Genomic DNA, 15,571 nt, shown 5'->3' with positions numbered 1-15,571 from the left:
TAAACAGTCTTTCCCTCACTAGCCTCTCTTTTTCTTTCTCTTAGAGTTTTTCTTTTTTTTTTATTGCAGCTTGTCATGTTACGGACAAACCACAAAGAATGAACTCCTCTGTGCTGAAGATTTTCTGCTGTTGGAAAACCTAAAGTTACAGATTTACTTCCGCTGTACTGACACTGGAGACTCCTTCCAAAATGTTAAATAATGATCTCCATATAGGAAACTTCACAATATCAACAATTTTTTTTGTTAAATAACAAGTTTTTAATCTGTTTCTAATCAATTAGTCTTAGATTATGTAGCACACCCGTCATACAAGTCTCTGTGAATGTGATATTATGGAAATATATGTTATAGATATTATGAGTTACTACAGAAGCAGTAATATATTAGAATAAGCATGGCTATTATTATCTATGGGACGAAAAGAGTTACAGTTTTGTTTCTAACTGGGGAATGAGCCCTCTCTTCATGCGTTATAACAGGTTTGAAACTAAACTGTATTTATTTCAATACAAGTTTAAGCTCCAGTTAATCAAAATATGTTAGCAGTCACTGAGTTAGAAAGAATGCTGATAGAAGGAAATGAGTTCTCAGAGTGGTGCATGGTACATAAATAGAAAAAAAAGCAAGCCTCCCTTCCCTCTAAAACCCACGTGACACATTCCAGGAAGTTGATTCGACTTGGCGGCACTCATCTAGCTAATCCATGCTCCAGTAGTTCGCTTTAAACTTTTTATCCACTGACGTGATTCAACCGCAAATGTGTGTTCCTTTTATTTAACCACATAAATTCCTGAAAGCATGTAGATGAGGGAAAATTTATATTTAGAAATTTAGATTAAAAAATTATTATATTTCTTTGTAGATTTCAAAAATAAGGGTGAATTTTTTAGGCTTAGCGTTCTCCTCGTCTTCAGTTTCGTCAACAAAATGAACCCTGGACCGAAGAGAGGGCTAGATAAGAATAGAGGGCAGAGGAGATGAGACGAGTCGAGAGGAGCTGGATGATGGCTCCAGGGCTGTGCAGTAAGACTGATGGGCGTCCAGCGGCCTGTCGGCGTTGCCAGGACAGGATCGGGCACCGAGCCCAGTCTGATGGGCTCCTCTGTGGGCTGCACAGCGAGAGAGCATGCCCCCTCCTCCTGCTTTCTACTGAGAGCTGAGAGAGAAGAGGCGGAGGGAAAGGGAGAGAGATGGAGGAAACAGCCTCACTATGATGTTGACCTATATCTCCAGCTGAGGCACACATGCTCAGAGCATCACATTAGCTACACATGATGCTTGATTTGCCAAAGTCATCAGCATGTGCAGTCCTGTGTCGTGTTACTGAAATTGTAGAATTGCTAAATAAGTAGCAAATTTACCACGGGCTGATGTTTTTGTTTCTTGCTGCATCGGGCCGTAACATGCTGTTAGTGTGCCAGCGGGAAAGTTAAGGGATTAGAGAGTGCTAATAATGTTTCACACTCAAAATCCAGGACATAACTGGCATTCCTTAACCGGTAATGCTCAGGATTTGTGTCAAACAGTATTTATCAGGGATTGAGGAATCCAGTTACACCGGATGTGACATATAAGGGTGCTTTCATACTTTTTTTCTCAACTGCAAGTGGGTAGAACATGGTTGCTTTTAAACAGCTCTGCTGTCTGAGGGTTTTTTTTTTGAGCTCATTCCAAAAGCCTTGTTTTTGAGACCAGTGTACGTGATGTGACGTTCCACTAAACTGTGGCTGCATTCAGAGTCACACGAGCAAATTCTCTTGATTTTCTTCCTCTAATGCTACAGTGAAGGCGAACAATCTCCTCATCACCGGAGTTACACCAGTCTTTATTTCATCTGCATTCCTGATACTGATAAATCTAATCTAGAGACCTAGCTAGGCTAGTAGGTTAGCTGGTACTAGCTAGAACTGGTAAGTGCGTTGTTACGGTTACATTGTGCGCATCATGTGAGCTACTTTTTTTCATTTCGGCACAAAAAGCATCAGCACTTCTTCTGGAAAAAACAACAAAGTTTGAAAGCATCCTAACAAATCTCACATGCAATGTATTTATTGAAATTATGTCTCACACAGTCTGCTGGTGGTTCACTCATAAGTGATGGTCAACAGCTCCTTTATTTAAAATTTACTCCCATTTTCAAACCTTTCTCCTGTAGTCGCTGGTGTTTTAAAAACTCCCGGATCTAAAGGCATGACTGCATTATAAGATCAATAACCATCAAAATACCTACATCTTCGTCTGTTCACACAAGTCTTCCTGAGAAATTCCTGGGAATTGTTTGAGGCCTTCTCTCAGCAGATGGCCACGTCAGTCTTCCTGGCTTGCATTCACAAATACATGCTTCTTGATTAATTACAGTTTAATTACATGTGTGAAAATGGCTCAGGAACACCGACAGTGTCCACATACTATTAACAGAGAGGAAAAAAAACAATGCAATATAAATAAAGAGTAAAACATGATGGGGCATGCTATGATAGGAAAATAATGCTGGGGTGATGTCATATGACCTGACACAAAGTTTATTATTTACATATAACAGCATGTCTTGAAGTGTTTAATTTTATTTTAATGAAAGGCACATTGTAGTTTTTTTTTTGTCCATTTATAGTTACATTTGATGTTATGGAACGTCCACAAAACAAGTTAGCTTGTGTTATTTCTTGCGTTAGAGCAGCTATAAACTCTCTCTTGTTTATTCCTCTCTTGAAGTTTGTGTGATAAAAATGCAGCTTCAAAGCAAAGCGTAAACTCTCTCCTAAAGACTTTCTCGTGGCATTAAAAAACATACTGACACTGGAGACTCCTTCTGTAAATGTTAAATATTATAAATATTTCTCCATACAGAAAACATCAAAATATCAATGATGCATTTTTGTTAAATAACATATTTTATGATCTGTATTATTAATCCAGGGAGTTGAATTACTGCCAGATTTAGAAAATGAATCAACACTTTCTGACCAATCAGAAATGAGAATTCAGCTGTGCTCTGGTATGAATATTGTGTAATAACATGTTCGCCCACTCTTTGCCTTTTTACTGCCTTGAGGGTTTTGGTTGCTCTCACTTGTAATATATTCAGAGAAGGAGAAGGTTAATGGTTGGATTGTATATTGTATACTGCCATGCCTGGGATTATAACACCAACTCCAGCAGAGCATCTCCACGCACTGCTGTCATTCAGAGGGGTTTACAAATCACTAACACGCGCCTACTACTCAGGCAGCCCACTACCATCACGCTGTGTGCCAGATCGAGCGAGCTCAACAACCCAGCCCAGTGTAACGCTGTACACAGGCTCTCCATCGCTCTGCTTCCCTCCATACCAATGGCGATGGATGTATTTATTAGAGAATAAAGTAGCTCTAAGCAGCCGCGACGCTTTTACAGTGGCCTCCCCCGCTGCTTCTCTGCACTACAATGTGCCCTATCAGACTTCTTACTGAGAACAAATTGAGAGAGTGGGGGAAGGAAGGAGGGAGAGGGAGAGAGAGAGGGAATGAGGGAGGGAGGGAGGGAGGGAGAAAGAGCGTCCTGGGTGCGTCGGCAAATGGAGAGAGTGAGTGATGTGCGGCCAGTTTGGCCTACGTCTGGTTTCCTGAGCAGTCAGTGCTGAAAGCCATATGGGCTAGGAGGGCGGGAAAGAGAGGGAAAAGATAGAGAGAAAAAGAGAGAAAGAGACGCCACAAGCTCAATGCTTCTCTCAAATGAGTCATCCACTGCCAGTTTGAGAATGAGAGAGAGAGAGACAGAGAGAGAGAGACAGAGAGAGAGGTAAAAGGCAACAGAGGAAGTGAAACAGGATGTGAAGAGGTCACAGGGTAGATGGAGAGAATGATGGCATTTTGAGAAGGATGGATGTGTCAGTGGAAGAAAGCAACATTGGGAAGCAAGTTCTGGACATGACGACGAAGAGAGAATGACAGAGAGGCGTGTATGTGTGTGTGTGTGTGTGTGTGTGTGTGTGTGTATGTGCAGCCCACATGTCTTTGATTTACCAGGCTGCCTTCTATCTGGTTTAGTCACAGGCAGCAGGCAGCCGAGACGCCGTGGTAATGATATACAGCAGGCTGCTTGCACTGACACCTCAGCACACGGATCTGTCAGAGCTGCCTCGCCATTGATCTCCCAGCACTCGCCGCAAAGCATTCTGGGACACACAGCTGGATCGGTTACCACCCCGGATCCACCTCCACAACCTCTTCTCGGTTTCTGGCCCCTCAGGTGCACCCTGGGACAGGGACGGTACGACTTTCAAGACTTTCGCCTGCGCTGCCTCACAAACACTGTTCTGAAATGCGCTCCACATATTTGCCGCTTGACAGAGCGTTTTGCATTTTTATACCGGCGCTGTGGATGAGAGAGGCCGTGCGGCAGATTGTCTTCATTAAATCAGTCAAACGGCTGTTTGATGCACATCGAGACTTCTGCTTCAGGGAAAGGCTTCTTTGCTTTGAGCACTGCTTTGAGCTCTCTCCTGCACAGACTCTCCTTCCAATGTCTGGCCTTCAAGTGTGTGTGTGTGTGTGTGTGTGTGTGTGTGAGAGAGAGAGAGAGAGAGAGAGAGAGAGAGAGACTCTAGTCCTCAGCCTGAAGCCTCTAGTCACACACAAATACACACATATACACACACACAGAGCCAGAAGCAGAGACTAACACATAACCTCAGGATTTCTTTCCACTCCATGATGTGCAGTATAGAAAGTCAGTCCAGTCTGATCCAATGTAGCTGAATCCATGGTAATAAACATAACCATGATTATCCCACAGGTTCTCAACCCTGGTGCTGGAGAATCCCCTGCTCTGCTCATTTTAGTGCTTTCCATGCTCTAAAACATCCTCTTCAACTCAGGAAGGGCTGTTAATTTGCCGTTTAGGTGTGTCAGAGCAGGAAAAACATTAAAATGTGCAAGACAGAAGGTTCTCCAGGAGCAGGGTTCGGACCCAGTGGTTTATCTTAGGGAATAGGGAATGAAACCTCAAGCCAAGGAAGACTCCATCTAGTTATCAGGAGCTTCATTAGACATGCTTCCACAACAAGACCTGTTTCAGGAACTCAAGAAGTTCAGGCTTGGTTCTACAAGAGAAACAAAGGCCAAAGTTTCAGGAACCTTTTTCACACCTAATTCACTGTAGGTACTTTTCTGCAGACCAGGAACTGCTGCAATGTAAGAGGTTAAAACCCTGTAGGGGAACTCTTCTGTGGTTGTACCACAGGGTATTTTCAAGTAGAACCCCACTTAGGGCGCTAAGAAGCCCCCCTTTTTTTGTAGGAGTGTGAGGGGTGAAATTGATTAAACATAAAGTTCATAGAATCTCCAACCTTCTTACTCTACATTTGAGAGATGACTCAAGCTTGTTTTATGTCTTGGGTTGCGTGGCTTGATTGGTTAAGTGGAATATTTGCATATCTATTTTGTTTTTGCACAAATGGTGAGTCAGAAATGTTGTGGGAGTGAATATACATGCTTCTAGGGAGATGTCAGCACCCAGAGTACACTCTTACAAAATTAGGACCCTTAAGTGTTCTTTGATTGTCCCTGTAGGACACATTAAAGGTTCTGTACAGTGCTACAACAGTGTATCCCTAACCCTTGAATAACCAATGAACCCTTAAAGAATGCTTGAAGAACCTTTTTGAAAAGTGTACTAGCAGTGAGGTGGGAACACATACCAGGAACTTGTTCAGGATGGTTTCTTAAAAGGTTCTGGAACAGTGATTAAAAGGAACCAGGCTATCAACTCATACTATTGCAGGCCACTAAATCAACAAAGTAAATAGTGTCCACTTAAAGGAGCAGTTTGTCATTTTTGAGGCAGCTGTGAAGTGAATTGGAATTACAACAAAACCACTGACAACCCTTCCTCTTCCTCCGAACCAAACCACTTCCTGTGTTAGAACTACGTATGCTTTGTGGCTTAACTTTTAAAAGAAACCACCAGGGCTGAGCAGCTCTGATCCAGCTCAGAGGGTGGAACTAATTTCTGGACCAGAAATTAAAAACAACGTATAAATAAATGTACAATACTTTGAATGAGAGGTTCCAAGGTATGTTGGAAAGCACTTCAGCACTTCTAAACAATCCAATGTGCACCTTTAAGATGAAGTCACAAAGCTAAATCCATTTTCTGTTTTATAATATGAGACGAAATGTCTTCCTTTTAAAACCAAGTCTAAATGATGTAACGCCAGAGATACAACACTATAGGTCTATTATAATAAAATGATAAATATGTTCACAAACTGACTACATCAAGTAGTACGAGCATCATTGTGTAAAAAAACAGACTTTCAAATTGTGTGTGATTGTGATGTGAACCATCATAAGGTCACACTGAAACAAACACCTGTGTAATACCGAGAAATCTTGCAAATGCATATTGGAAAATGAACACACACAAACACACACACACACACAGAGATGAGGTAGGTGACTGGAAAATGTGAGTGTGTTTCAGTGCCTGTGCATAAATTGTGGTGATCTGGCGCTCGAGAGAATTTGCCAGGTCACCATGTCACACAGTGCCACTGCTGGAAACAGGAAACCTCAGAGGACCTGGCCAGAGTTGTGCAAGCACGGCATTTTACAGTAAAATCTGAAATCAGGTGCCCACCCTCAGATCACTGGCGTTCTCTTAACAAAGGCTGATGCATAAATTCAGTGTCTGTGTGTGTTCCAGGCTTTTAAGCTACGCTTGTTAAATAGCTTGTTTAATTTTCATCTTGAATATCCTTCAACATAGTGTTCCCTCTTGTGTTCCTGAGACATTGCCTCTGGTTGCGTTGCTATTGCATAAACCCCAGGAGATTGTTGGATGGACTTTGCATTTTTGGCTGAAGTCAGCCCCCTTGTGGTCTCTCAAAGAAACAGTGACGTGAAGTTGAATTGAATGTGTAGTCAGTAAGTTACACTGTTACATAAGAGAACAACAAAACTGTTTATGGCCACAAGAGGGCGTCCTAACTACAAATTCAACCTACATACTAAGTCAATAGTTTATCTGGTTAATCTACTATATACAGTAGGTGCTTGTGCCAATTAATGGAAAAGGACCACCACCACCACCATCACCACCACAGGACCACCACCAACCCAGGACCACCACTGACCAGACATGGCTGTGTGTCAGCAGTGGTGACGTTGGGGGATTTAAACCCTGTATTCCATTACTGCTGTTGGATGAGTATTTGTTGGTCCAGCATTTGTTGACACTAATGTGTTTAAAAACTCCTGTAGCTGATTCACCTGTACCACCATGAATCTGAGGAGGGATGCAAAGGGAAAACCCGTCTTCTCCATCACATTTGGATTAACGTCACAGGATTAAAATGATTATTGTTATTGTAATTCCATGCATATTTGAGGGTGGTGTGGTGGGTAGTGTTGGTACAGCTCCAGGATCTCTGGTTCAATCCCAAGCGTCGGTGACTGTCTTTGTGGTGGAGTTCTCCAGTTTCCGTCCACTGTCCAAAAACTTACCAGTGTATGAACTGGCTATGCCAAATCGCCCCTAGGTTGTGAATCAGTAGGTGAGTGTGTGTGTGTGTGTGCATGGATGTCCTGTGATGGTATTCCCACCCACACTGTTCCTGGGATAGACTCTGGATCCTCTGTGGCATTACCAGGATAAAGTGCTTACTGAATATGGATGAATGCATATTTGAAACTGACCTAGTTGCCTTGGACAATATGTGGACTAGGTAGCTAGTTGACTCACTGATTCATATGTTTGTTTTTTGTTTTTTTTTACTGTGTCACATTTTTGAACACAACCATCCACTTTGAAATGTTTTTTTACAGATCAACCACCGGCTACTGAGTGCACTTGCATGATAAAATAGTCAAAGAGTATAGACAAGACGTCGCTCTGAGTGTTGAATCAAATGAATCAAAAGAATCGAATCGGTAAAATGAATCGATTCAAATGTCCATCACTGTACTGCTGGTGAAAAGGGAGAAGTGGGGATGGGGACTGGACTGGGGGGCCGGGTGTGTGAAGGTGATGGTTGGGCTGTGTGTGTGTGTGTGTGTGTGTGTGTGCATGAGGACAGATGAAAGGCTTCAGAGAGGCCGCTTTATCATGCACAGACCGCTCGGAAATCGGGTGGCGTCTCTCTCACACACACCAATTCCGACCGAGGCTACAGTAGTGCACTTAAATGAGTTTGTTTCTGGAGGAGGGGAAGAGTCGCCTGAGATAAACCCCTCTTCAGGCTGGCGCTGATTGACGCTATAAAACCGTATTGGAGTCGTATTCATCACACCTCTCGCGATACGGTGCGGCGCGCTCACGTTAGGGGCAAACTTCAGGAATACGGCTCACTGGAGTCACGTGATGCAGTGCATACCCTCTCATAGTAGTTTATTTTTATCTCTATAATGTTGCAGACATGATTTTGGGACATGATTTTGAATTGGAGGCCTGTCCGTGTTATGCGTAAAGGTGCGCAGGAATAAGATTTTCACCCAGCGCTTTTTCAATAAAGTCTCAGGAGGCGTGATGGTGTCCCCTTTGTGCTGAGAGATTTATAAAGGCAGCAGGGGTGAAACTGACAAAGATGAAATGTATGCACGCCTTTATGCCTTTATTTAAATTGGGATTCTTGGATTTTTTCCCCCCTTGTTCGGCTTTATTGCGATAAAGTAGAGCAGGCTGAAAGGGGGATTTTACGCATGTGAACTTGGATGGAAATTACTTTTTTCCAAGCCGTTAACTCCTTTATACACACTCTCTCTCTCTCTCTCTCTCTCTCTCTCTCTCTCTCATTCGGTCAAGGCCTTGTGACTTTTTTGTTTTGAGAGAATCCAAGGAAAATGAGAAATTAGCATTCCAATGTAACGACTAACACAAATGTATCAGTGTTAACACCATGAACTCTTTTTTTTTTTTTTTTTTACTTTAGTCTCTCTTTAAAAAAAAAAAAAAAAAATTCCCATAAATGCTCTAATCCAGGGTTGCCAGATCTGCAAACCAAACTCAACAGGATTCCAAAATGTAATACTCCAAACCCCTTACACCCTTTAAAGTCCACTACACACTCAAAAAAAAAAAGGGTACTAGCCTGTATTTTTCCTTAAGGGTATCCTTTTGTAAAATATCTTTTACTTGGAAACGTGTTTGTATTGTCTAAAAAAACTGATAAACCATATTAAAGGTATAAAACGTATCATTAAGGACACTACCCAGTGACAAGTGAGGATTCGGTTTAGTACTATTGTTTATGAGGGTCTAATATTGCAAAATGGGGGCTTTTGTAAAAGAATTAGGGTCATAAAATAACTTATATTTTTAACAAAGCATAACTGACCCAAACAACTTCTGTGTTATTGTCTAGTAATTCATCTTAAGGCATTTTTCTATTACTAGTCTGTAATGAATACAGTGAAAGTTCTGAGCACCTGCGAGTGTGCCGGAGTTTATGGAGGTAAAGCCATGGTTTCTTAATTCTTTCACCAAGGGCTTAATTCCATCTCGTATTATTCCATATTATTCCACCCACTGCCAGAACTAATAGGTATACAAAGAGCAGATAAGTATATTGAGGTTTGGGGCGTGTTGGGTATTGCCTAGGCGTTTCCCTCATTCTGGTGTCAGTTTGGAATGAGATTTGAGTATACACAAATTTCACATGTAAATTTTACACCTTTGGTTTTTAGGCACTTCACATGTTTTGCACATTTGTCAAATCAAGTGGCCTTATCACATGTAGTGCGTGCGGTTTTATATTTCACATGGGATGCTCTCTCATGATGATAAATTTATTTTAATTTGTTCATTTTTCATATTTCTCACATGTAGGAAACATGGCTTTATTTTTCACATGATCACATATTGCTCACGTGATTTTCCCTGTAAGGATAGATCAATTATATTATTATACATTTTATTATGATTTTATGTGTACTAATGTATGGAAAGTGCAAATAAACAGACAGACAGATAGATAGATAGATAGATAGATAGATAGATAGAAGGAATGAAGGGATGGGTGGACAGAGGGTCACATAGATAGGTAGATAGATAGATAGATAGATAGATAGATAGATAGAGTAGGAATGAAATGGTGGATGGACAGACAGGTGGTCACATAGATAGATAGATAGATAGATAGATAGATAGATAGATAGATAGATAGATAGATAGATAGGAATGAAATGATGGGTGGACAGACAGGTAGTCACATAAATAGATAGATAGATAGATAGATAGATAGATAGATAGATAGATAGAGTAGGAATGAAATGGTGGATGGACAGACAGGTGGTCACATAGATAGATAGATAGATAGATAGATAGATAGATAGATAGATAGGAATGAAATGATGGGTGGACAGACAGGTAGTCACATAGATAGATAGATAGATAGATAGATAGATAGATAGATAGATAGATAGATAGATAGGAATGAAGGGATGGGTGGACAGACAGGTAGTCACATAAATAGATAGATAGATAGATAGATAGATAGATAGATAGAGTAGGAATGAAATGGTGGATGGACAGACAGGTGGTCACATAGATAGATAGATAGATAGATAGATAGATAGATAGATAGATAGGAATGAAATGATGGGTGGACAGACAGGTAGTCACATAGATAGATAGATAGATAGATAGATAGATAGATAGATAGATAGGAATGAAGGGATGGGTGGACAGAGGGTCACATAGATAGATAGATAGATAGATAGATAGATAGATAGGAATGAAATGATGGGTGGACAGACAGGTAGTCACATAAACAGACAGACAGATAGATAGATAGATAGAGTAGGAATGAAATGATGGATGGACAGACAGGTGGTCACATAGATAGATAGATAGATAGATAGATAGATAGACAGACAGACAAAATCATAGGCTAAATCAATAACCCGCAGCAGTAGTGAAATCCCTGCTCGGTGGGAAAACTGCGGATCTGGCAACACTGCGCCTGACACTGAACCTCACCATGCTCCATCTGCTGCCCTCTCGCGGTGTCTCCGTGTCTCTATCAGGTCCGCTGAATCCTTCTCCTGCCCCTCAGCCCCTCAGCCCCTCCCTCTGCCTGCTGCAGCCCCCTCAGAGAGGATGGAGAGGGCAGGAGGGAGGGAGAGGTAGAGAAGTGGAGTGAGAGAGGAGTTTAGTGGAAGTGTGTCGGGACTGAGACGCAGAGACACCAGCTGGACTTGCACCCCACGCGCTCGTGCTTTGAAATCAGCACTGCTGTGCACTTGCTTCAGCTTGCAAAGAGTTGGAGGTTTTTCAGTTGTTTGTTTTTCTCTATAAAATGCGGCATGATCTTCCAGCTGACTTGTAGCGTAGTTAGAGTGGAGTTACAGTGATCTGACGCACACACGGATGATGATGATGATGATGATGATGATGTTCATGTTCTCCTGCGTCCTGCGCGCTTTGCGCTCGCTGTAAGGCTCGGGCTGAAGTGGATCTTTAGTGCCGTTTCCTGTGTGTTCCCCTCAGAGGACGCAGAGCTCACAGAGGAGAGATGGATGTCGGAATGAGGCAGACGCACAGCGCCTCGGCAGGAGTCCACCTACTGCTGGCACTCACACTGATCGCCTGTAACTCTCAGCTTCTGGTGCAGGCTAACTCGTGGTGGTAAGTGCACGCTCATGTAGCCTTAATAACGCAGAGGGATTAGGGGTTAAAGCTGTGTGAGTGGTGATGGGAGCAGAGAGCTACAGTTCGCGATGGGAATGAATTAAGCAGCATGCTGCGAACTCAGAACAAATGTGGAGGCTTTACAACAATATTTACCTTCAGCTCCAAATGGTCGGCCTGTTTGTAAATAAGGAGAGCAGCATGGCGTGACCTAGTGTGAGGGAATTAGGAGACGTTTGCACTATTAATATATAATAAAGATCCTCATATTGAGAGATGAAAATGAAATTGATTCAGTATGTGGAGTGAACACTGTGAGAGCTGTACTTTAAACTTGCTTTGGAGGCACCATCGAGGGTACTTTTGGTCTGTATGGTTTAACTTTAAAAAAGAAATTAGACTTTTAAAGCACGACTCGCACCTTTCCAGGTAAAAGATGCAGCCTTGATAGCACCACCCCAGTGATAAGGAGAAGTACAGATTGGTGCCTTTATTTCTGAGAGAACATTATGACAGCTTGTACGTGACGCATGGAACAGGCACTGAATTCCCTGACCTCAGTTAATCTGACCTTTATTTGCGCAGGTCTTTGGCCATGAACCCTATCCAGAGGCCAGAGATGTACATCATAGGCGCACAGCCTCTCTGCAGCCAGCTCACAGGCCTGTCTCAGGGCCAGAAGAAGCTGTGCCAGCTCTACCAGGACCACATGGTCTACATCGGCGACGGCGCAAAGACGGGCATCAAGGAGTGCCAGTATCAGTTCAGGCAGAGGAGGTGGAACTGCAGCACCGTGGACAACACATCTGTATTCGGCCGCGTCATGCACATAGGTAAGCATTTTTGCCATTGTACAGTAGTGCAAAGTAGTGTTGCACATGTCTGAGACGCAGAGGATGCGCATTAATATCAGTTTGCACCAATACGCACGCGCGCATGCATACAAAGGGTCGACTTCCCTTCCAGCAACAATCGAGTGTTAGTTCCGCTCAGCAATGAGCCGAGGTGTAAGAAACGCACTCTCTGAGAACCTCAGAAACCCCCTCTCCCTCCATCCATCCACCTCTCCCTCCTTTCCTCTTCCCCTCCCCCTTTTTCCGAGGGGTTATTTGCAGGCGCTCGCCAGGTTTATATGGAGGTGCCAGTCGCGCCATTGTGCAGCGCCGCTTTTGAAATGCAATTACGCGATGACACGGGGTCGGCAGATCCGGGGCTCTATTTGAAGTCTTGCACCAAAGGCCAATAAAACGTCTCTCTGCGTCGTGGAGGCGCATCCGAGGAATGCAGGGCACACACCCGTTTTTTTTTTTTTTTTTTTTTTTTTTTTCTGCTGTCGGGACTAGTAGATTTGGCTATGGAGTGGATTTTTTTTATTTCCCTCGAAACGCTTGAGCACAGACGCGCACCAGGGAAGCCAGGAGTGGGGAGCTTTATATACCAGACATTAAGATATAAGACAGGATGGAAATAGTCTAGAGAAATTATCCTAAAGTATACTCAATTAAAAGTGTTGAGTTATTATACTCAATTAAAAGTGGAAATTGCTTGTTGAAATACTTGGCTATAACCTGAGTAATCAATAAAACAATCAAACAAACAAACAAAAAAAATCAATTAAAGTGACTTTAATGCATGAGGAGCATTGACAATATGAAGAATAAAACAGATATAGTGGACTACATCTTGAGGTTTTTGTAGGTTTTTTGCAAAACAGTACACAAGCTCTGCTTTAAATAAACCACTTTCAGTGAATCAAAGTGGAAAGAAATGGCTATTGTATCAAAAAAGTGGAGTTTGATGTATGTCAATGTACAAGGATTCTAAGTTAAAAAGTGTTCACACAGCTTTCAATGCAAGTATGTAGTGAATAAATCTGAAATTAATTTTTTTTCCTATTTGGAGTAAATGAGAGACTGAGCAGGTCAGAAAGAGAAATAAATGACAAAATGTCTTATGGGGATTCTGTGCAAAACAGCAGAAAACTCTGAAAAACAGCTTTAAATCAATCAATTTTAAACAAATTGTGTCTGACTGGTAAAAATAATAACTATTAATATTTATGAATGGTACAGATTTGATATGATGCTTTAAAATAATTAAAAAACTAGCAACTAGGGAAAAAACCTTACTTAAACATGGAATAAAATCCAAAACAATTCTGAATTTAACAGGACACAGAGATATAAAAATATTACATTTTTGTTCTGTAATAAATGTATTTAATAAATAAAGTCAGAGTGCACAAGGAAATGAAAAAAGAGTTCTTTAAACATCATTTAATAGGCAAGGGATTATTGCTTCCTAAAGGGTTTCTGTTGAAACTCCAGCAGAAGACAAACCTCCTGTAGGGTTTTACATCAAACGTTTTAGGGTTGGGTTGGTGTTGGTGGACCAAAGAAAAAAAATTATTTCTCATAATCTTTATAATACATATAGTGCCATAGGCAAATATAAGAGGGAAGAAGTATTTCTTTCATGGAAGTATAATAAAGGATTCATTTGCAGTTACTCTCAGGTAAACTATAAATCCCCTTAAATTTTTAAATTCCCTAAACTTTCCACCTCCGGATATGGATATTATGTATAGTACATTTTATTACCATTATACAAAATGGTCCCAAACAAATATCCTAAGGATTTGTTTCCCAAAAACAGTTTATGCCTGAGTCTTACCTGGATACTGTCGATTTGTACCTGCTGTAATCATAAAGTCCTTCCTGTGCTCATCTCAGTACTCATATTCATAATCTGCTCATACTGAACATCTTCAACACACTCAGTGCTGTTTGTGTTTACTCTCCTACACCTGTACACTGATTATAATGATTCATAATCCCGCTATCCGGCGTCACCCGGAGTCTTTTGAGTGTGACGATTTCTCCTCCGTGTCGTCTCAGGAAGTTTTTCCTCACCGCCATCATGTCTGGATTGTTCATTAATGATCTAATTCTACATCTGGAGTTCTGTAAAGCTGCTTTGCGACTATGTCTATTGTTAAAAGCAATATAGAAATGAAATTGAATTGAAATGAATTAATGAGATGCAGTTGTAGCTTCATACATTGACCACATTATGAGATTGAGAGACTCAGAACTCGACTTCTGTTAGCCTTTAAAAGATGTGCCTTTAAAAAAACATGCTACAGTCTGGCATGTGTTATTAAGTTATTTGAAATCTGCATCCCAGATGCCTGATACGACGGAACAAATGTCAGGTAACACATGTATAGCAGATGTGACATTATTCCAGTACGGGTTTATATGAAGCTTTGTAGCGGGAAACCCATATGGCTGGATGTCGCGCCTGTTATGAAGCAGGGCTGCACAATGGGCCTGTACCGGGTGTTAATCTTTACTTTGATATTGGCCGATATCACAGAAGCTCCGATATGAAAAACGAAGCCTGTAACATACCACTAAATGTTTTATTGTGTGCCGTGAGCAGCCTGAGCAATCTCGCGTGCTCCTGGTTGTGGGTGTTTTGATGAACCACAGCATTCACATTAAAAAAAATGTGGTCCTTTATTACCACACATCAAGAATCAAATCACTTCAAGGCTTAATTAGTGCAGGCCATATCACACTCGCAGTACACATGTAGCAGCGTAATTACATTATGGTGTTTTCTGCTTTCTGTTCAGTCCTAGAGCATGGTCTCTCGCTTGCAAATACCTACATTGTTGTAAATTCTAAGTTAACTTGGGTCATGAAAAGTTCAGAAACAGATTGCCTCAATAAATTCAAGGAGAACTTTGTGTAAGAAACTCATGCCATGGCCATAAACTTGTGTGTTGCTTATTAATAAAGGTCAGAATCATTATTCATTAAAATAAACCCGAGTTCAAACAATTTAATTTTTAAGTTTTCTTCCAAGTCTTTATCTAATTTCCGTCAATTTCAGGGGCCAAATTAACGTTGAGAGAAAGACAAACAAAGTTAAATCCTTATGTAGGCAGTCAACA

General features: G+C 41.4%; 1 protein-coding gene across 2 annotated transcripts in view; it reads left to right on the top strand.

The window, feature by feature from the left end:
- wnt5b (wingless-type MMTV integration site family, member 5b) overlaps positions 1–15,571 on the top strand; it is a 110,297-nt gene that overhangs the window by 78,195 nt on the left and 16,531 nt on the right. The window contains exons 1-3 of one of the 2 annotated variants that reach the window (XM_034313129.2): positions 10,883–11,248; positions 11,470–11,607; positions 12,196–12,443. In XM_034313129.2, the coding sequence (XP_034169020.1) occupies positions 11,495–11,607; positions 12,196–12,443 (361 nt within the window). In that variant the 5' untranslated portion in view covers positions 10,883–11,248; positions 11,470–11,494. Of the gene's footprint in view, positions 1–10,882; positions 11,249–11,469; positions 11,608–12,195; positions 12,444–15,571 lie in introns of those variants that run through there. The other variant, XM_026922858.3, reaches the window with a different exon arrangement.

Source organism: Pangasianodon hypophthalmus, chromosome 18 (genome assembly GCF_027358585.1).
Source record: "Pangasianodon hypophthalmus isolate fPanHyp1 chromosome 18, fPanHyp1.pri, whole genome shotgun sequence".
NCBI classification, from domain to species: domain Eukaryota; kingdom Metazoa; phylum Chordata; class Actinopteri; order Siluriformes; family Pangasiidae; genus Pangasianodon; species Pangasianodon hypophthalmus.
The sequence above is the reverse complement of the archived record's forward strand: the minus strand, read 5'-3'. Positions and strand labels throughout refer to the sequence as shown.